The sequence below is a fragment of the Melospiza melodia genome, chromosome Z, assembly GCF_035770615.1.
Source record: "Melospiza melodia melodia isolate bMelMel2 chromosome Z, bMelMel2.pri, whole genome shotgun sequence".
NCBI lineage: Eukaryota > Metazoa > Chordata > Aves > Passeriformes > Passerellidae > Melospiza > Melospiza melodia.
This window is the reverse complement of record NC_086226.1, coordinates 31790646-31810749: the sequence shown is the minus strand read 5'-3', so window position 1 is coordinate 31810749 and position 20104 is coordinate 31790646. Positions and strand designations below refer to the sequence as shown.

At 36.4% G+C, this 20104-nt stretch overlaps 1 protein-coding gene across 5 annotated transcripts in view; it reads left to right on the top strand.

The window, feature by feature from the left end:
• The window catches only part of ARL15 (ADP ribosylation factor like GTPase 15), a 225796-nt gene extending 206280 nt beyond the window's left edge, over positions 1–19516 (top strand). For 4 of the 5 annotated variants that reach the window (XM_063181353.1, XM_063181351.1, XM_063181352.1 and 1 more), the window contains one exon: positions 16468–19516. In XM_063181353.1, coding sequence (XP_063037423.1) covers positions 16468–16620 — 153 coding nt within the window. In that variant the 3' untranslated portion in view covers positions 16621–19516. Of the gene's footprint in view, positions 1–14643; positions 14762–16467 lie in introns of all 5 variants that reach the window. The other variant, XR_010031362.1, reaches the window with a different exon arrangement.
• The last annotated feature ends 588 nt before the right edge of the window (positions 19517–20104 follow it).

Genomic DNA, 20104 nt, shown 5'->3' with positions numbered 1-20104 from the left:
TAGGAAGTTTTGAGAGCACAGGTGTGTTGCTGTGTCCAGTTGCAGGTTGGCAGTAATTAGCAACTGGCTTAACTACTTACTTGCCATTAAAATTTATGCCTTTGTTGTTTATTATAAGTAGGGTCAATAAGTTGTTTTGGTTTGTCAGAACAATCTCTGCTCTTAGCAGTGATATTGATGAACTGCAGCTTTGTAAATGTCATGGGCGAGTGCTGTTGTCCAGACTCCTGCCCCTCTGCTAATTCACAGGTCAGTCCACTGTCAGTTTTTCAAAAGAGACTGGCTTTTTGTCTACAGTTCTATAGATAGTTCTATAAAAATTGTATCTGTACTTGTCTAATGGATTTGTTAAAGTGTCTCCTTTTCATGGATTTGTAATAGCAAATGGTCTCTAATACATTTTTAATTAGTTGATTAAAATTAAATGATTAATTAGAGATTATCTTCTGTGAAGCAGAAGAAATTATGACAGGAGTAATCAAACATTAATTACTGAAGATTTTGCTGATCAGCTGTCTGCTAAACATGCTGTACTGCAGGTGTGTGATAGGAATGATGCCTTTTCAGGCTCACCTAAAACCAGAGGCCAGACAAAATTAAGAGCATAAAAGGCAGTAATACTTATTGAAGGGCCTTGAGGTACATTTAAGGCATATAGAGCCCATCCAGGGGTGACACCCAAAAATGGATGGTGGGTCACAGGTTTTCACACTTTTATAAGTTCAGTCCATTTGTATATTGGGAGTTAATTTTCCAATTACTGTTTCAGGTAATGAAGTAATTTACCCCAAGTTTGCTCCCCCCCAGCTTACTTTTGTTTACATTTCTTGGGGCCTGAGACAGTGAGGTGTTCTTGATTCCCAGGCCTAGAGAGGAATTGTTTTGTCTGACCAAAATGTGAAGACAGTAGTTAACCCTGAATATGGAGTTTAGAGTTACACACTAAAGAATGACAGGATTACAAATATATGAAAAATATAGAAGCTAAAATCCTAAGGCATCAGGAAAAGTAAAACTTTTCCATAACTTCTACTCCAAAATAGGTAAACTGTGCCTCAATCTGTTAGAGATGGAAAATAATTTTTTCACATATGTTTTTTTAGTCATACTGTTTTGAGGAGCATATTAACCTTTAATTGCCTTCAATGTATCCTGGCATAATAGTTCAAGATATATTTAATATTCATCTGGCATTATAGCACCAAAAAATGGAGTCGTTTATAGAGGGTGGTATTATCTTTCATGGTACAAGACTGCTGGCAAATCTTCTTTAGATTTTACTTTTAGGATTACCACCTTGTTGATTCCCTTTGCTTTCACCTCAGCTTCCCTGGTTTTGGTAGTTGGCTATCAGTGCAGCTCTACATTGTTGGTTTTTAAAAATCATCTGAGGAAAGATAGTGTTTTGCTTGTTTTGCACAAGAGGAATTATAGAACACATACATTAGCAAAGGATTCAAGAAGTTAGAGTGTAAATTTAGACTATGAAGATTTTCTTTTTGAGCAAAAAATCACCTGCTGTCCAGTAGAACAGCCACATGAAAAGCATTCCTGTATGAGCAGTCTGACTATAACAGTGACAAATAACTTCAAGTGTTTTCTGAACTAAGAACTGTTGTCCTGGATAGCCAGAGAGCTGAGCCATTCCCAGGTGGACTTAGAAGCATCCAACCCAAATATGAACAGGAGAGTTAGGTTCCAAAATAAATTATTAGGAGTAGACATTTGTAGTAGACAAAGCCAAATATGTTTTTCCTCTTCTGCTTTTATATCAACAGATGATGGAAGTTATTTAGTTTGTACTAAAAATGTTGAAATGTGATAGTGAAGCAGAGTTGTCACACCTGTGTTATGCTTTCCTGGTTGTCTAGACATTCCAGCCTCCGTTCATTCCTGTGGATCTGAATCCATCACCTGTGCTTAATACTTATGTCTGTTGAAAAAAACTAAATACTCCTCCAAATGGTATGTCAAGAACATGCTCTTCTAACTTCAAACAGGCCTTTAATTCTCTTGGGTTATGTGAAGTATATTGGTGTCAAGATAGAAAGATTACTTTAAAGAAACCAGGTGTTCATTCTCTGAGATTTTTTTTATAGACTTACCCATATATCTCCTGCTGTTTTCAGCTACATCAGCACGAGGAAGTATGTATTTTTGACTGTGGTGCTGCAAGCTTTTAAAAGATATCTATGAAAGATGCCATCCAGTTTGCTGTAGTGGTTGTATGTCCTCCTTTGTTGCAATATGCCTTGCATTACCTAACTCAATTTCCTTCTCTTGAAAATGAATCTTATTCCATCTTCAAAAAGTTAAATTTATTCTTTGAGTTTGAGACACTGATGCCACAGTTCACGCCTCTTTTCCATACCTCAGTCATCTGTCATCTTTCCAAAGCTTCAAAAATCTCAAGAGAATACAATGAATTTCAAATGTGAGAAGAGTGCTGTCTCAGTAAGTTTGACCTGATCAGGAAATTTTTCTTCTTTTCTTCTCTTTCCTTTTCACCCGAAATGACTTCTTCAGGAAACATCCAATCTTTCTGTAACTCAGCGGATCAAAGTGCTGTATTGTTGGATCTTAATCACATATGAATGGCTCCAGAAGGGATCAGAGCTCTCTTTGTTGATTAGACGCTTCTAGGCCAAAACCGGTGCCAGCAGCCATAAAGGAAATATGTAGACCTCCGTTTGGTCATTCATTGAACCATGTCACTCTAGGTTTGACCCACACTTCTTTGCACTAGCTTCCTTCTGCAGGAAGGTGGCCTAGATCATGGCTGTAAAATATATCAATGCTAGCAATTGTAGGCAAAGGGATTTTTTTTGCCTTTCTTTTTGATGTCTCTGCTAATTTTTCTTCTTGCTGTTTCCTTCTTCTCAATGTTACCAGCTTTAAGCACAAACTAAGTCCAGAGTGTTCCAGATTTGTCTGTATTAGACAGAGTGTGTTCTACATCATTGTGGTGTCACAATGTCTTGCAAAGTGTAAGTGCTAAGTATGTGCTAATACCAAAGTGTAAGACCATAAAATATGTTTTGGTTGTGCTGGGTGTTTTGCATATTGGCACTGTTATAGGTAGATGGAGTGCTCTATTAATAACATTTTTTTACCAAGTGATTTTACTTCTTTATAGCCCATCAAGATATTAGAAGAGCTTAACAGGACATAACAGTATTGGATAGGACATTAACAAGACATTGTATTTCTCCTTTTGCTTCGGCTGTGCAAATTTGGGCAGCCATTTTAATGATAATGTCACTTCATGTTTTTATGTGGTACAAGCTGAGATGTTCTTGCTTGTAGAACAAGGTGTAGTTGATATCTAAAGTGCAATCCAGTACCTTTCTTACCCTGCTATATGAAGCATGAATTAACTGCATAACTGATAATAGACTTAATATCTCTGAATGTTTGTAGCGAAGAAAATAGAGAATGAGAAGTTGTGCATTATTCAGGGTATTTGTGCACAAACATGAATGTTGATGTTCATTGGATTATCTGTCTGTTACTGACTTGCTTTAAAATGTCATCCAGTGAAGAAGGCAAACCAAACAACTTAGCTGATCAATCATATACTCTGGATACTGAAAAGAAAATAATTGAACTGTTCGTGTTTGCCATTTACATTAGAAAATTCATTGGGGAAAGTAAGTGACAGAGTGTTCACAGAAATAAGGATTGGTTTATATATATATATGCGCCTTGTGAGTGTCCGGGCTATGTAACTAGAACAGTATAACTTCAAATGTAGTTTCATTGGATTTTTGATTCATATACTGTGTCCATAAAAACAGGCAAGACTAAAAGGGAAAAAACTTCATGTTTTGTCTAACAGTTCTGGTAAAATTCAGAAAAGTCAGATATGTCAACTTTTAATAAAAAATGGAGTATTCAAATCCTACTAGAAGCATTATGGTCCTGCATGTGTTTTGTATGAAATGAGCTCTCTTACTGAGAATTTAATGAGAATTATCTCTCAATGAGAATTGCTCTCCTCCCTCCCACAAGAACAGCTGAAAATCTAATCAGACCACTGGACAGTGGGGTTTTTTTATAGGATCCAGTTGTACTTGTTTGTCCATGCTTGTCTTTAATCTAAACCCAAGTGATTTAATTTATACCTTCTTTTTACTGATAAATACTGTTAATATATTTAAACTCTTGTGAAAGTAACAAAGGAAACATTTTTGTTTTCTGTGACAGATGTCACTGTTAAACCTTGATTTTTTTCTAAGCATTGTTCACTTTTCAGTATACTCTTCTTCAAATGTTGTCGAGTCCTTTTGCAGATTCATGCTTTCTAGCTGGCGAACATCAAGCTGATACACTACCAGCTGGACTGGAATTTTTTTAATATGAAGTAATTTCTGCTGTCATGGATTAGACATCTTTAGAAACAGGATGTTTTATTGCTTGTAAATCATCTAAAGCCATTTTATATGGCTGATCTCTACTTACCCTCTCCAATTCCTGCTGCACTGCCTGTGGTCTGACTGACATGATGTTGACACTGTCCTTTCTATTAATCTGTCTGCAACTGGTCTTATAAAACAGTGTGGCTGGTGGCACTCTTCACTGCATGTTGAGTAAATTGCTCTACAATGTGCAAATACTTATTTATTTGAAGTCTTAAGAATGTGATCCCTCTCCAAAACAGTATTGCAGTAGGCAGCATTACATCTTTCCCTGCTTTTCTGGAGCAACATATAAAACACTTTGTAATGTTAATTTTTTTTTAATTGTTGTTAGTGCTTCATCTTGTAAGGAGGTGATTTCTTTAGTGAGAGCACAGTTGGAAACATTACATTATTAATATTTCAAATTCTAGCTCTTTACCAAGTAGACCTTTTTTGTTATAAGTCACTAAAGCATCTGAATTATTAGCAGCATACCATTAGTAAATTGATTCCCTATAAAGCAATTGAACCATTTTTCATTTATGGAAGGAAACATAAAACATGAGTTTGCAATTTCTACTCTTTTCAGTAAAACTGGCATGATCTGTCTGTCTGTTTATATAGGACTGTACTAAATGTTCAGATCTAAAATGTTATTGAAGAACATATTTTTAGTTGTGTTTTTTTAAATATATATATACTTTAATTCATTACCTCCTTGCAATGGTTTCTTTTTCTTTGAAATATGGCCCATGTAAAGCTGAAAACTGTGTCTCTGAGCTGGAGATGGAGGAATATTCAGTAACCTGTTGCTAGTTATCCCCTTATGCCACCCACTGAATAAGAGACATAACAGGATAGTAATACTAAATCTAACTGGAAGTACCAAGAAAAAAGCTATGATATAGTACTATTTTTAGACTATAGAGAAGTCAAAACTCAGATTTATTTTTGTTGTTTATGGTTGAAAGATGTTCTATTTGTTGTTTTATTGCCTTTGTAATACTTCAGAGTTGCACAGGCGGTGGTGATATAACAGTAGATAATATACTATACATCTTGGCTTAGAAATAGCAGAATAGTTTAATCATATTAATTTTTTTTTCAATTTTTTTTCAATTACTGCCTCACAAATGCCTATTTGTTTTTGATGGGTTTCTCATTCAAGTAACCCTCGACCTCATAAAATACTAAACTCATACTGCAACTTACGCTTTATAATGCCAGATTTTTCCCATTTTCAGTTTATGCAGTTACCTTGTATCAAGTTTAAAAATAATGCTTTAAAAGAATCAATTTCATGGTGAATGCATCTAGTCAAACAACTCATTTAAACAACATCTTACTCGTGTGTAGCAGACCGTTTTACAAGTAACTGAGAGTTTTACAAGCCTGTGTTTCAGACAGGATAATTGGTTGTTTCTCATATATGAGCTTGAAATTTAAACTTGTTAGCTTCAATATACAGAACCTTTCCTGGCTTGGTTAGGAATATTCAGTTAAGGTCTTTTTAATAATTCATTATCAAGAAGTGATAAAATGGTACCAATTTTGAATATGTTTCTGTAAAAGCTAGTGGTTAAAACCTTTTCATTTGTCACTAGTAGTCAGCAAACTTAGCCTATGGTTTCTAATGTAAAGTAAACTCAATTAGGAATTGCAAATGTGCAGATTTCTGACTTACGTAGAGTGCCAGAACCTCAGAATTTAAAGAAGTGATTTTGCTTCTATTAGACATCAGTTTTGAATAGATAGGTTGCTCACTAAGGTAAGTTGAGAATGCTTAGAAAAGTCTGTTGCATTAAGATATTTTAGTCAAATGATATTAATCTTCTCATCCTCATAAAAGTTTAGTGCCAGCTACACATTTGCTATGTTTGATTTCATTTTCAGTGCAGTGCTTACCCCAGGTGTAATGCTAGGGCCTGTGGGTAAATCAGCAAGTCACATCCAAAGGTGGAAGGAAGGAGCTGCCAGCTTGCAAAAGCCAGGTTTCCCTTTCTGCTAGAATCACTTGACAAGCACCTGGTTTTGTTTTTCCTTGGTACAGTCATGATACTTGGGGTGTTACTAGGACATAGCACCTGCCTCCAGGTGCTTTTCTTCAGAAATAATCTGGCTTCTCAATGACTTTAAAAGGTATTCCACAGCTGGCACGAACAAAAGAAAGCCTTAATTTGCCTAAAGTAACAATAGTTTCATTACAAAACCTGTTTTACACTCCTTCAATATTATTTTGAGTAGCTCTTCTTTAAGACCTTAAATTTTACAGATGCTGTCAGTCAGAGTTTGGCCATTCTTTGGAGAGATGAGAGGGATATTTTATAAGGACTTGTGGTGGTAGGACAAGAGAGAATGGCTTTCAAGTGAAAGAGAACAGGTTTGGATTAGGTGTTGAGAAGAAATGCTTTACTGTGGGGAAGGTAAGCCGTTGAACAGGTTGCCCTGAGAAGCCATGGATGCCCCATCCCAAGAAGTGTTCAGGGTGGGATGGGACTTTGAGCAGCCTTCTATATTGGAAGGTGTCTCAGCCATGGCAGTGAGGTTGAAATCTTTGAGGTTCCTTCCAACCCAAGCCATTTTATGGTACTTTGGAGCTGTTTTGGATTTTTTATGTCAAGGTTGATATCCTTCCTGAAGTATCGATGTATCTCTCTTCTTTCTTGTATACAAAACTCTTGATCATTTAATCTCTTTCCTTAGAGTTTGGATCAATGTAATGTAGGGAAGTGATCTCTCGATGCAGTACAGGAAAACATTCTTTTGATGCAGTAAAGAAAAACATTTCATGCAGTAAAGAAAAACTCTTTCTCTTACCCCTTCTCATGGAATATTTTTACTAAAAAGACTTTTCAGAAAGGTAGAATTCCCTGCTGCAACCTGTGCTAATGGAAGGAATAACTCTGGCACTTAAAATCAGAGAGAATCTTTAAGTTCAATAGTCAAAATAACTATCCTCTTCTTCAGCATCTCATTGCATTCACCCATCTCCTCCAAATCCATCTGCTCATCCATGACTTTTCCAGCACCACTGCTGCAAATCTCAATGCAAAGCAGTTTGCTAATATTACTTCCCATTTACTTGACTTAAAACATCCTGTCTTGCTGTAAAGTGCTCACTTTTTTTTTCCATATCTATGATTGCTCATGCATTTCTTATCATTTTAGGGTTAGTGGCAGATTTGTTTTGCACATGGATGTTTTCCTGTACACAGGACTGTGTCTGAATTGAGCTGTGTAATTTTTCTCTTGGTATCCTTGTGCTTTATGAAGAAATTTGAAAGCAGTGAGGGGGCCTTACTCAAGCAAGGCCTGGTCAGAGAACCCAGAGGGGTTCTGCCATAATTCTAGGTAGAGGGTTAAAAAGTATCAAAAATAGATGAGTCTGGAGCTGCCTGGGATAGTAGTTTTAAGTGGTGGCTTGCTGTGAGTTTGGATGCATTAATCTTCTCAGAGACATGGATCTAGAAAACACGAAGTACATTGCATCCTCTAACCACAGGGCAGAAAGAAATCCTCAGAAAGAGGTCCCACAGAAGTTCCTGATGCTGGAGCAGCTGGGAGGGTCACAGAGCCTATGGCATTCTGACAGCCAGGAACTGAACCTGGCAGTGGCTTGGTCTCTGGGAACAATTTTTACTTAACAAGTACTTTATGTTAACTTTTTCAAATGGATTTATTACACAGATTTTGCTTTTGAACTAGAAATGGGTAATTGCAGTTAGTTCAGGGCTTCCATTGCCTCTATGCAGACTTTGTATAAGAAATAGTTCTCCCTTTGGCAAAAACCTCCCTGAAGGGAGGTTGGAACCCTCTTATACTAATATGTTGTGCTCTGTACCTGGTAAGGAGCAAGGGGAAAAGGCACAACTACTGTCTGTGTCTGCTTGTGGTAGCACACACCTCACAGAACCACAGCTGCTTTTGTGCTCAGTCTGACTGTTAACTTGGAGCAGTGTCAGCAGTGTGAATGTGAGGAGCCAACCACAAAGCCCTTAGAAATCCTGCTTTTTGCTGCTGATACAAGGGTACATGTCCATAGAGTGTTTTGGTGCTTTGCAGACGCGGGCACTGTATACAGATGTTCTTTGTTCAAGTGCTAGATTTGTGTACATGTTCAAGCAAATGCAGATGAATCATCACATATGCAGTTCCCCAGAAAATACTGCTTATCTGCTATCGGAACAGAAAACATGCTATTTGCAGAAAGGATGTCTTAATAAGGATTGATCTTTGGACTTCTCATTACTCTAAAGGTTATTTTGACATTCAGCATCGCAGGTAAACTTTTCTGGGTTGGGGAGGGAAAAATCTCAGTACTTGTGTCTCAATGTTGTTACTAGTTCAAACCACAATCTGTAGATAAAAGTAGCATATTTCGCTGCTGAAATCAGCATACTCTGTCAGTAGTTTTATATTCTGAAGTAAACCATGAGTACCTGCAGTCTATTTAAGAAAAAAGGATGGTACAAAAACTCTAAGCCTCTGAAAGATGTTTCCTACAGGTCTTGAGTGTTGAGTCTCTACTAGTTATTTGAATTCCTTAAGCTATTTAACTGAAGTTATAACAAAAACAAACCTGAGTCAGAGATCGTAGAGAGGAGATGACTAGTGGTATAGTAAAATCTTTCAGTAGATTTCCTGCAAAATTATCTTTGGATATATTCCATTCTATACCTTTTGTTGTTAACAGATTAGAACAACAATAGTAATTTAAATGAGTTATCCTAAGTTTAAATTGATCTTATATTCAATCAGTCATTTTCAATACAGCTTAAGAATATACTAGAATGTGTTGAGAATACCCTGAAATAGAAAATTGTCCTTACATACAGTAAATTGGCAATTTTGTGTCTGTGCTCTACGGGGAGGAAGAAAGATAGGTGAATTTTAGATGACCTCCAGATAGCTATCTTTAACCAGGGCTAATTTTCAGCATTGCTTTTTAGGATTTTATATTCTAACACTTTATGTGTAAGTACGTAACTGTCAGACAGTATCTGTGGCAACCCACAGTACATAATAAAACATAGTAAGTAAGAGAGAAAGCAAAAGGAGCAGTAACTTAAAGTGATGTGTGATTTTCAATTCTGAGTATTTCATTGAAGTAAAATAAAGAATTAAAGTGGCATTAAAGAAAAATATTTTACTATGCTTTCATTGCATGCATTTTGGTACAGTATCCTCTTCTCTGTTCTTGTTTCCCTTATCACTCGAGATGTTCTTTCACTCACTCTAGAGTTGGATAATTGTGAGCCTTATCTTGTTTTTCTGGTTATATAGTTATATGAATCTTCATCTGAAAGTCTGGTTTTCCCTGTATAGGTATGCTGCTGCTCTTCTCATGTTATTTCAATTTCTTCCAGTTGTAAGAAAAGCACATGCTTATATGAAAGTAATATCCTGGGTGAATGAAACATGGAAGGCAAAGTATTGGTCTATGTTTTTGGCAGCTACACAATTTACTATTTCTTTTTTACAAAATAACAGAATCTAACAAAAACAATCTAATGCGCTGTAGTGCACTGTTGTGTAACACAAAGAGTGTGTGCAAAGAGTTGATGGATCCTAGTAGCTTCTCAAAGCCTATCTTTGCTTCCATCCGCATACAAATCTCAGTGGTACTTCTGCAACCTCTGCAATTTTCTGTCCTCACTGTCATCCATCTTATTTTTCCAGACCAATTTTAACATGACTCTGTCTATCTGTAAAAAAACCACCCCAACTTCTCTGTTTTATAAACCTTCCAGCTCTTTAGCTCACTCCCCCTTTTTCTTGTCTCCTGCTTACATTTGCCAATACTCTGTGCTCTCTGGAATAGTATGGCTCTGTGGATTTGTTAGGCATCCTATTTCTTCATTCTGAATAGTTAGTTATATCTTCTTTAAAATGCATTTCTTTCAACTATCACTTGTAATCTGAAAAGTGTTGTGACTTGTGGCCACTGGAGATAACAAGGATGGAAACATGCACAAAGCACTGTGTACATTTCTTTAAGTGACTGTATTCCCCTTTGTAAAGACTTAGAAGCCAAAAATATCATCCAGCTCTCTTACATAGCTGAGTTGGATGTGTTTCAGGTAGTCTTTTATAAAAGGCAAAATCTAAAAAAAAAAAAAATCATTGGAAAGCTGTACAAACTAGAAATACCAATTTGTAAAGCATTCACCACTACTTGTGAGATGTACTAAAAAGCCTCTGATGGTTTTGCAATCGTGTTTAGAGAAATTGCTTAATTACCCTGCTATGACACAGAAATGCTGAAGACAGACTTATTTTTTCTTTTGATTTTACCTCAGCAGGTTATATTTTAAAGTTTTAAAAAAAGGCAGCTCAATTACATAAATCTGATTATCATATGTACTTAATGGACTCCTTGCAAATTTTTAACATTGTGCATACAGACTTTTGATTCCTTGGCGCATTAAAGTCAGTGAGAAGTGAAATCTATATCCTCAAAGAGCTAGAATATAAAAGCATTTCTGTTGCTGATAGTGTTGTTGGACCTCAGCTGGCATTCCTGGGAGTGGCCTTGTGCATAGGTTGCTCCAGACCACAGCACATCACCATCCCATCTCATCATCTGAGGCACTTTCATTCCCCTCCCTGTTGTAAGAGATATTGCATATGGAATCAATAAACATGAGGTACAGGTGCTTTAGGAGGAGTGCTTATGATGCATAGGTGCATTACAAGGATCCCTCTAGACAAGGATGAGATCACTGTTAAGAAGAAGCATACGAGCAGGAATATATGAAGTATCTTTTTAGGAGAAGTGAAGTGTCTCTGTAGGATGAATAAATATTACAAAACTTTGGCTGAGAGTTGTGCATGTTACAGCTGCTCTGGTCAGACAGGAGGTCCTTTTTAGCCAAGTGGACTATCAGATAATGAGCTTTCTAGCAGATTTTTCAAGAAAAGCATGGATGTGTAAACTCCTGTATGACAGTGGATTAAACTAGTTGATTTAAGATTAAGTGGCTATCAGTCCACTCCGCACAATCCTATAAATCCCTCAGAAAAGAACTAGCAGAAAAGTTGATGTAGCAGCTCATGAGGCTGTGCAGTTTGTAGTAGAGCACACCAACATAAGCAAGAGTGGATTTCAATTTACTTTTTACCATCAGTGGTGATTTAAATGAGTTCTACTCTATGGTTAGTAGGTCAACATTTGTGGTTTCTATTTAATTTGCCAGAATTTCCTTTCTTTTGTTTTCTCTTTTCTTTTTTTAGACATGACTTCTTTTACCTCTAATGCCATCCTTTTCCTTACTGCAATTGGTGAAAGCTTTTTTTGTTTGTTTTAAAGTTGTCTGAAGCAGTATAAATATACTCTGACCCTCTAATTATGGTATTTTTTTCTGTGCCACCTGCAAGCATTTTACTTTTTTAGCTGCATAGTTAATTTTCTTTAAGTTACAAATTTTATGTAGTTTCCCTTTTTAAAACTTATTGCTATGTAAAGTAGAGTACTCTTGGCTTTTTCTCTTCTCCAAATATATTGAATTTGCACAAGAATTGTTATAGGCAGCTTGTCTGTTGTTTGTAGAGACAGCAAGCAAAATTCCCTCTCTCTGCTGCGTCTTCTAAATGGTTGTTCCAAAAAGCAAATTTTCATGATGTCTGAGGATATTATCAGCATCAGAGCTCAGTGAAACTTTCACAGTGTTAATATGGGCTACTCTCGTTTCCCATTATTACTTTGTTTCTTCTCCATGCAGATTTGGAATGGATGAATGAACCATGTCTTATGGTTAATACATGGATTCAGCAAATTAGATTATTTTAGTTCAATTCATAGCTTCAACAGTCACCCTTTTGCAGTAATAATTGGTAAATCCTGTGAAAGCCTTTTGAAAATTTTGTCTAGTGGGGACACTGACAAGACCAGGCAGCCTTTGATTGGATATAATAAACGTTTTGTTACAATTTTTTTGTCCCAGTAAAATTTTTCAATAAAACAGCAATGAATGAAAAAATATTTTATTCATTAAGTTCTCTGTTTACCAGCCTGGTAATGTAAGTGATTATCTGAATTTTGTATTTGTTTACAACAGATTAGTCGCAGTGGGCTGGAAGTTTTTCTATGTTGATGAAATTTGGTAGTATAATTTTGAATTTGAATGAAAAATAATGCTTTCAATCAGCTTTTTTTCATGTTGAATAATAGAGATTACTCTTCTCATATATTAGAACATCTAAGTTTTCCTATAGATCTTATGTTCACATGGGTGGTGAACTGACTAGATGATGAAGTTCATTAATAGAACATAGAAAAGCTTTCAGCAGGGCCTGGTTACTCAGCTTACGTATATCAATTTAGTAACATCAGTTCCACACTGCTATGATAATTTACACCAGCTGAGGTTCTGGGCACTGATCCTTTTTATTGTGTTTTGACTTTTCTAGCACGTAGATTAAGCAACATTTGATAACCATATGTTTAGTGTATTGTGCCAGTAGAATAGGACTTAGAAGGTGGAGTGTGGGAAGAGTGGGAATTGCAAACGTGTATTGTTAGATTTTATTGACTTCAGAATGTGGCATAAATACAATGTCAGGTTCTCTATAAAACAAGGCCCCCATGTGGAGTCAAGACATACAGTGATCTCCTGTAAAAATTAGTAAAGAAGCCTTAAAATTAGATTTAATTGCTTGTATTTTCTTCTAAGATTATATCTTTAAAAATTTAGTAATCTCAAAGTAAAGTTTTGAAAATGCAAAGCCAGTATGTAAATGTGCCTCAAATGCATCAGTCTTCTGAAACATGTTTGAGTCTTTATATTTCACTTCAGCATCCCTGAACAGGCAGAAAGCTTTTCACTGTTTGTGCAGAGGGGAAGACAGAAGAGCTTCTCTTTAGAGCTCACCCCTTTGTGCTAGTGTGGTTGAAGGGAGCTGTAAAATAGTAACTGCTGATTGTGCAAGAACTACCTAGGTAGTGTGAGTATTCTGTGAATTTCAGCTTTCTATGGACACTTGGATGATCAGTGTACATCTTTTTAGGAAATCTGCAGGAAATGAATGTGGATGATGATCAGTGGGGCAGAAAGGAACTACAAAAACAAGCATGGATGGAGAGCTGAGTGCATTCCAGTGGAAAACTCAACTGTGTAAAAAGAGTTGGGCATCTGATTGTGTCAATCTTTCCATGTTTCATCTCTTGCATGTAAAAAATAGTTCTTTTTTCAAGTCTAAAAAAGTACTTGCTTTTAGAACAGAATGACTTCTTCTGAGTTGAAGGGAGAAAAAGGGAGTAAATTGGAAAATATTTGGGTCTGCAAACTTCTTTCTGGAAGTTTCAAAGTCCAGAAAGCCTGCTCTCAAAACTTTGAGGTTTAGCAAACTCTGTTGTGGTATGAAGTTTAAATGAGGAAGTTCAGTAACACACCACAAAGTGTCCCTTGGGTTGTGAAAAATCACTTCTGTGCTACTTCTGGTTTAGTTAGTTATTAATTGTAAGCCTATTAATGTTATTTTTCTAGATTAGTATTAGACACAAGTCATTTAGCAGATCTTTTTTTTTTTTCTGCAGAAGGTATGAATGAAATAACTCTTACTTGTGAATATAAGCAATTGTGCTTTCATGCCAGTATCAAACCGTCACATTTTAAAAACAACTGCCTAACAAACGCTTTCATTTCAGCATTCATCTAGGACCTATTACTGCAGATACTCTGAACTGTTCCTTAGTGGGAAAAATTATGACAGCACATCACTAATTTAGTAACATTCTGATTACACAGATAGAAACAGAAAAAAATATATTTTGATCCACTTTGGGTTATCCAAATAATTTATCTGCAAAATTTGTTTCACTAAATCTGTTGGCATCTGCAGTCACTGAAATATAGCCTAAAGGCATTGTATTTTTCTTGGCTAGAGGCTGCCTTGGTAACTTTTGTTGTATTTGCTCACAAAGACACAGTGCTAGTTACTGCCATCATTTCCCTGAGCACGTGTTTCTACTTTTAAACCCAAGTGCTGTCCTTACAATGTAATGACCTCCCTAATAGGCAGAGCCCTAATCCAAGAGACTGTGTAAGGAAGATTGCAGACTGACTTCAGTGAACTCCAGTGTCTGATGGCAATAGTCTTCCAGTAGAGGGGGTGTGGTGGACAGCCTCTGGGTTGTGGGTCTGAAACATCTTAGATTTCTCAGCCATATTTATCAGCTTAACACCAGCAGGCAGCTCTATCCGCTAGCTGCGCTGACACCTTGCTTTGTTATCCTTCTGTGCAGCTTTTACTTCCTTCCTCGTGTGACAGTCGGGGAGGCTGCTGCTGGAACAGGCAATAAAGCTTCCTTACCCTGCTTTTCCAATACTGTGATCAGTGCCATTAACTCATTATTAATGGAGGTAAATTCAAGCTGCTGAAAAAGTTGCAATGCATCCCTTGTAGATAGTAGTAAAGACAAAATTTTACTAACATGTCAGATACTGGTATGGCACTGAGATAGCAATGCTAAAAACTTGGTATGTTGCTATAAAGATACTGGTTTGTTGGAGCCCCGTTTATTTCAACTTGTATGTTTTCTAAATTTGTTTGAGGGGAAGTGACTGTCAAGTACCATGCTTCATTTTCAAATGTTATTGATACAATTCTACTTCAATGAAAATAGATTTAAAATTTTTCACCATGTTGTTTCTGGGTTAGCAGAAATTCTCATCTCAAAACCACCATTTTTTCCCCTAATATTTGTTACTAAACATTCTGGTTGAAATTCCTTTCTAAAAAATAAGAAAGCCTGCCTGATCATGATTGTATTTTGAATTATGCGAGTTGATACAACTCAACTTGGTTTTTTCTATTAGAATTCATTAATAGGAAAACAAAACTTGTTTATCAGTAGACACTATAACAGCTACATAGAGATGTTGCAGTTTGCATGGGCTTTGAAAGCCCTTTTTTTTTCTTTCCTCTTTTCATTCCTTCTGCACGTGGAGCCTTAACACAGTGTGGCTTCGGTTGCCTGTCTCGGGCCTCTACTGCCTACCATGTTGTGAGTAACTGTTTCTGCAATTGTGCTGCATATTCACAGCACAGCCTCTGCTAAAATTAAGAATATTTTGCAATAATTACAATGAACAAAAATGGGCAAACTAAGTCAGGACTAAACATTTCTGCTGATATATGACAGTTGCAGGAACTGAGGGATGTAGTTTTGGATGCAAAAACTAAAATTCTATTGGACAAGTCAAATTGCAGAGTAGACTGTTGGGTCGCATACCTTCAAAGACTAAAATTTTAATGAAAACAGGAAACTGTGGACCAGTATAACCTGCAGGCTGCTGTTCTCTTCTAAGAGACATCAAAAACTTCTTTATGATATTGTACTTTCTATTTTGAAAAGTGGTTGGAATATACTACCAAATAAAAATCTTTCCTTTCTCAGTCTTTCTGGGTCTGCATTTGTGTCTTGACAGTGGTTGCAATGTCAGTAATGATTGGTGTTTCCAAGAAACTGTATCATGTATAATACTTACTACTATCTTACTAACATTAGTGTGTTAGTCTTCTATGTTTAATTTTTAAAAAAACTAAGTAATTTTGAAAGAATTTTAATTTTTATAGGATTTTCTTAGTCACAAACAGATGCTGTGCTATAGCTCATGTTTGACTGGAATGTTTAGGATCTGTAAATTTTTTATGTTTAATTTGTGAAGTTACAGTAGTATGTATCTTAAGTGTTACCAAAAAGATACATACATTTTTAACATTGAAATACAAACACAGGCTCTTATTTACTTTTGCTGGTTTGGATATGTTTTTGAGCATGTTTCATGTGCTTTGCTGTTTGCCTCAAATCAGTACATTTCTTCCTCAGACCTCCCATGCTGTTAAATGTATGGGTAGAATGGTTGCTTCCAAGCACCCCTAAAGAAAACCCTTTCAGGTCATGTCATATAACCTGTATTATAAGAGCAGCTGTGGGTAAGATTCTAAAAAGTGAATATCCATTAGGATAAACATTTTTTACATGTTTTTATTGGTTTGGGTTTTTAGATGTGAGACAGAGAGTTGTCATAATATAATACATTGATCTCTCTTTTTTTCTTAATAGATAAAAAAATATTTTGAACTTGAGCCACTTGCACGTGGAAAGCGCTGGATTCTTAAACCCTGCTCCTTGGATGACATGGAGGCAGTAAAAGACAGCTTCTCCCTTCTAATAAACTTGCTAGAAGAGAGAGACTTCGAACCTTCAAGAATGTGAAAGCCAAGAGAAAGAAGAGGTTCCCACGCATTGCTGTACCTGCTCACTCTGTCACAGCTTAATTGCAGCATATCAAGGCTGAGCTGTGATATGTTGTTCATACAGAGTTAATACAGAATGTCCTTTGGTTAAAATAAATGTTCTGTGAATCAGGTACACAGCTATTTCCAGTAAAATTGTCTACACTACTGAAGTAGAAAGTCCCTCTTTGTTTACCACTATTTCTGCACACTGCATGTTGCTTTCTTTCACCACAATCATCCTTGGTAGAAAAATTTACACGCACAAAAATAGCATAGTACATAAAGGAGGAATTCCATGTGTTACCTTGAATTTTAAAAATAAGTAATGTCTAAAGAATTTATGAGTCCAATTTAGCTTGTTTATTGACCTCACATTATGGAAGAGCACGGCCACTGAGAACCTTAATAGGATACCTAAAACACAAGCAGTTTCATGTTAATGCAAAGGTTATTCCTGAGGTTTTACTAGGTGAAAACACAGTTCAGGTAGTGGACTTCACAAGGTAGTTGAGTGTCTTCTAAAGTCACTGCAAAACCCTGCCAGAGGCAGTGTGGTATTTTGCTGGAAGTTTGCTGAAAAATAAATTGACAAACAGATGTGCACAGATAACAGTACTTGGGGAAATCAGCTGACATGAACAGGTGATCTAAGTAAAAAGTTTTTAGAAGTATATGAAAGATTTTAGAAATATACAGAAGTTGAATAAAGTAATAATTTTCATTGAAAGTAGTTTTCCATAAGCAAAGCAGAGCAAATATCGGTTAGTTCATCTGTGGAGGCTTTATTGCTAGTTAAAAGTATAAGTGATTTTTAAATACTTCCTTTATCACTCATTCGTAGACTACTACTGCTATTGTAACATTGCCAAGGCATCTATCCAGTAATTAAGGGTCTTCCAGTGTTTGTACCAGAAGCTTCTCTTTTCAAGGGGATTATATCTTGTTCTTTCAAACTTCCTCTGGGCTACATGTTACTTAGAAGACAAAAAAGTAGTAATTGGAAACAACATTTTTAATACATTTAGAAGAAGTTGATTTGGGTCACGTAACACAGTCCACTTTTCCTCTTTCCTTGTTTTCCCCACTGTAGATTTGCAGTATTTCAGCTACTTTGTGTTGATTTTTAAAAAAAACTCATAAACTGATTTTGTCCCTTGAAGGAACGTGCCAGGCCACTGGTTGACAGTGACAACAGGGTCTGTGCAGATCAGTCACTGGACTGGTGCACGCCTTGAATGCTGTGCCTTGTGCATTCAGCTACTCTTGTGCATGAGTGTTTGCAAACACAAACTCAAGTGAGGTGTCATTAGTTCCTCATCAGCTCTGCTTCTGTCTTGAAACACACAATGCCTTGTTTTTGGGGCTTTAAGCAACATCTCTTTCCACCCTGAGCATTTATCTTCTGTTTGAAGTTTATTGTAGCTCCTTACTAGTTTATTTGGGGATAAGAAAATAGTAAACATCAGCTTTTGAAGACTCATAAAAGCCATTTCTCTATTAATTGTAATTTTGCTCTTTGTTAAACAAAATGTTTCTCATACGTATTTTAGTTTACTTTTCATTTGCCATTAATTTCTTGCATTGCTCCCACTGTTGTAACTGCTTCCTATTATCAAAAAGAAGCTGGGAAAACTGGTAAACTCCTTGTTTAATTTTGAGATGGAATAGGCAGGAAGCCTGAAGGGCATGTCCTTGCTTTGTTTTGTGTTCTCTTTCCTGTCAGGTCAATTGTCTCACTGCTAATACTGTTGGAAACAACCAAGAACTGGAATTGTTCATTTTAAAGCACAGAGGAGCCCTGCTTTGAAACAGTTCTCTCTGCACACTTTAGTCAGGACTCAGCTGCCCATCAGTTTCTCTTGTGAGGGCTAAGGAGATTCCCTTCCCTGGATTTAAAGGGGAACTGGATCTAATGGACATTTCCAAACTCCCTAATTGCTGACATGAGCTTAGAGGCTACAGAGTCCCCAGATTTCCACAAGGTCCCCAGATTTCTGTTTTATTTAGGGACAATGAAAAATAAGCAGGGAAGAGGAGTAGGAGCATTATTTCCAGAGAAAGCAGGCAGTTTGGGGAGGCAAATTGAGAGATTCCAAGCTTTTACTGCTTTTTCATTGGCCATTAGTGAGAAGATGTGAAATAACATTTTTTTACTATTTTCCCCTGCTTTTGTTTAGCTATGGACCAAAAGGTACAGGAAATGAAAAGAAGCCCAACTCTATTGCATTCTTGAAACTGTACTTATTTCTACCACCAGTGAGTTTGTCTGGTCCAAAAACTTTAATGGCTCCAACTTTTGGTCATGATCTCCTGGCTATGCACTCTTTGAAGGTGCTACATAACTTACATGGAAATGCCCAAGAAGTCCTTGATAATGTGGTTTTGGAGAATGCCAGTGGCCATTTAGACTAGGACCTTTTGATATTTCAGTGTTTTTTCTTTAGGCAAATATCAACTGCACAGAAGCAGTGATTTTAATTTTCAGAATTATTTTGAGTATGCTCTTTCTTACTAATATAGTGATCATTCCTCATCACAGGTTGAAACAATACCTCATAACTGCTGAAGGCTAAGACCAACACTTTACTTTGAATGTAGTACTTCTGTGGTTTTGTGTTGTAGATGGACTTAATGGATGTGTACCTTTTAAATGTCTATAAACAACTTCACCTTTTTATAAGGGGATAACAATGTTCATAGCAGCTCATGTCACACTTCCTTGTCTATAGTGTTGTTGAATGCTCTGGCTATGGTAGAATATGTAAGCACCATGCAGTTTTCAGATAACCAATCTTAACTGCTTTGGTTTTTTTTTGTTTGTTTTAATCTTTCCACATGTGTTTGTCATTTAGGTGGAATAAACTTGGGCACTAGGCTCTACTTTCCATGCAAGTTCATTAAGGAATGAACATTGTCTTTTTAAAAAAATATATTGTGCTTTAATGTTCTTTAGCCATCTGTTAAATTACTTTGTGTGTGTGTGTGTGTGTGTGTGTGCCCACACTGGGCTTCTTCTCAGACCTGTGGCTGTCTGCGGCGTCTCAGCCGTCAGAATGAAAACATTATCAATCAGTATCCAACAACAGCTGGTTTTGACAACCTTCTGTCTGCTGCCTAATGCTTTACAACTCATCAGTAAGGCTCTTTGTCTGCCCACTCTGAGGTAATTTTAACTGCTTCATGTTGTGTCCTGTACTTGTACTTTTGGCATTTGTATGGCTTAAAAGTTAAGTCTTAGTGGGTTTTGATATTCTTTCTTGCTGTATAATGCTCCATGTGTATCTTAGCTTGCCTCTTCAAATGCGCTATACAAAAATCTGTGATGTATTATTTCGTTTAACTTCTTGCATTTCATTATATTTATAGAAGTTGCAGATTTTTGTACCGTATTACTTAATACAGTTGCCTTTTTGTAATGGCAATTAATTTATATTACAAAAGTTTGTATCTTTACTGTAGTC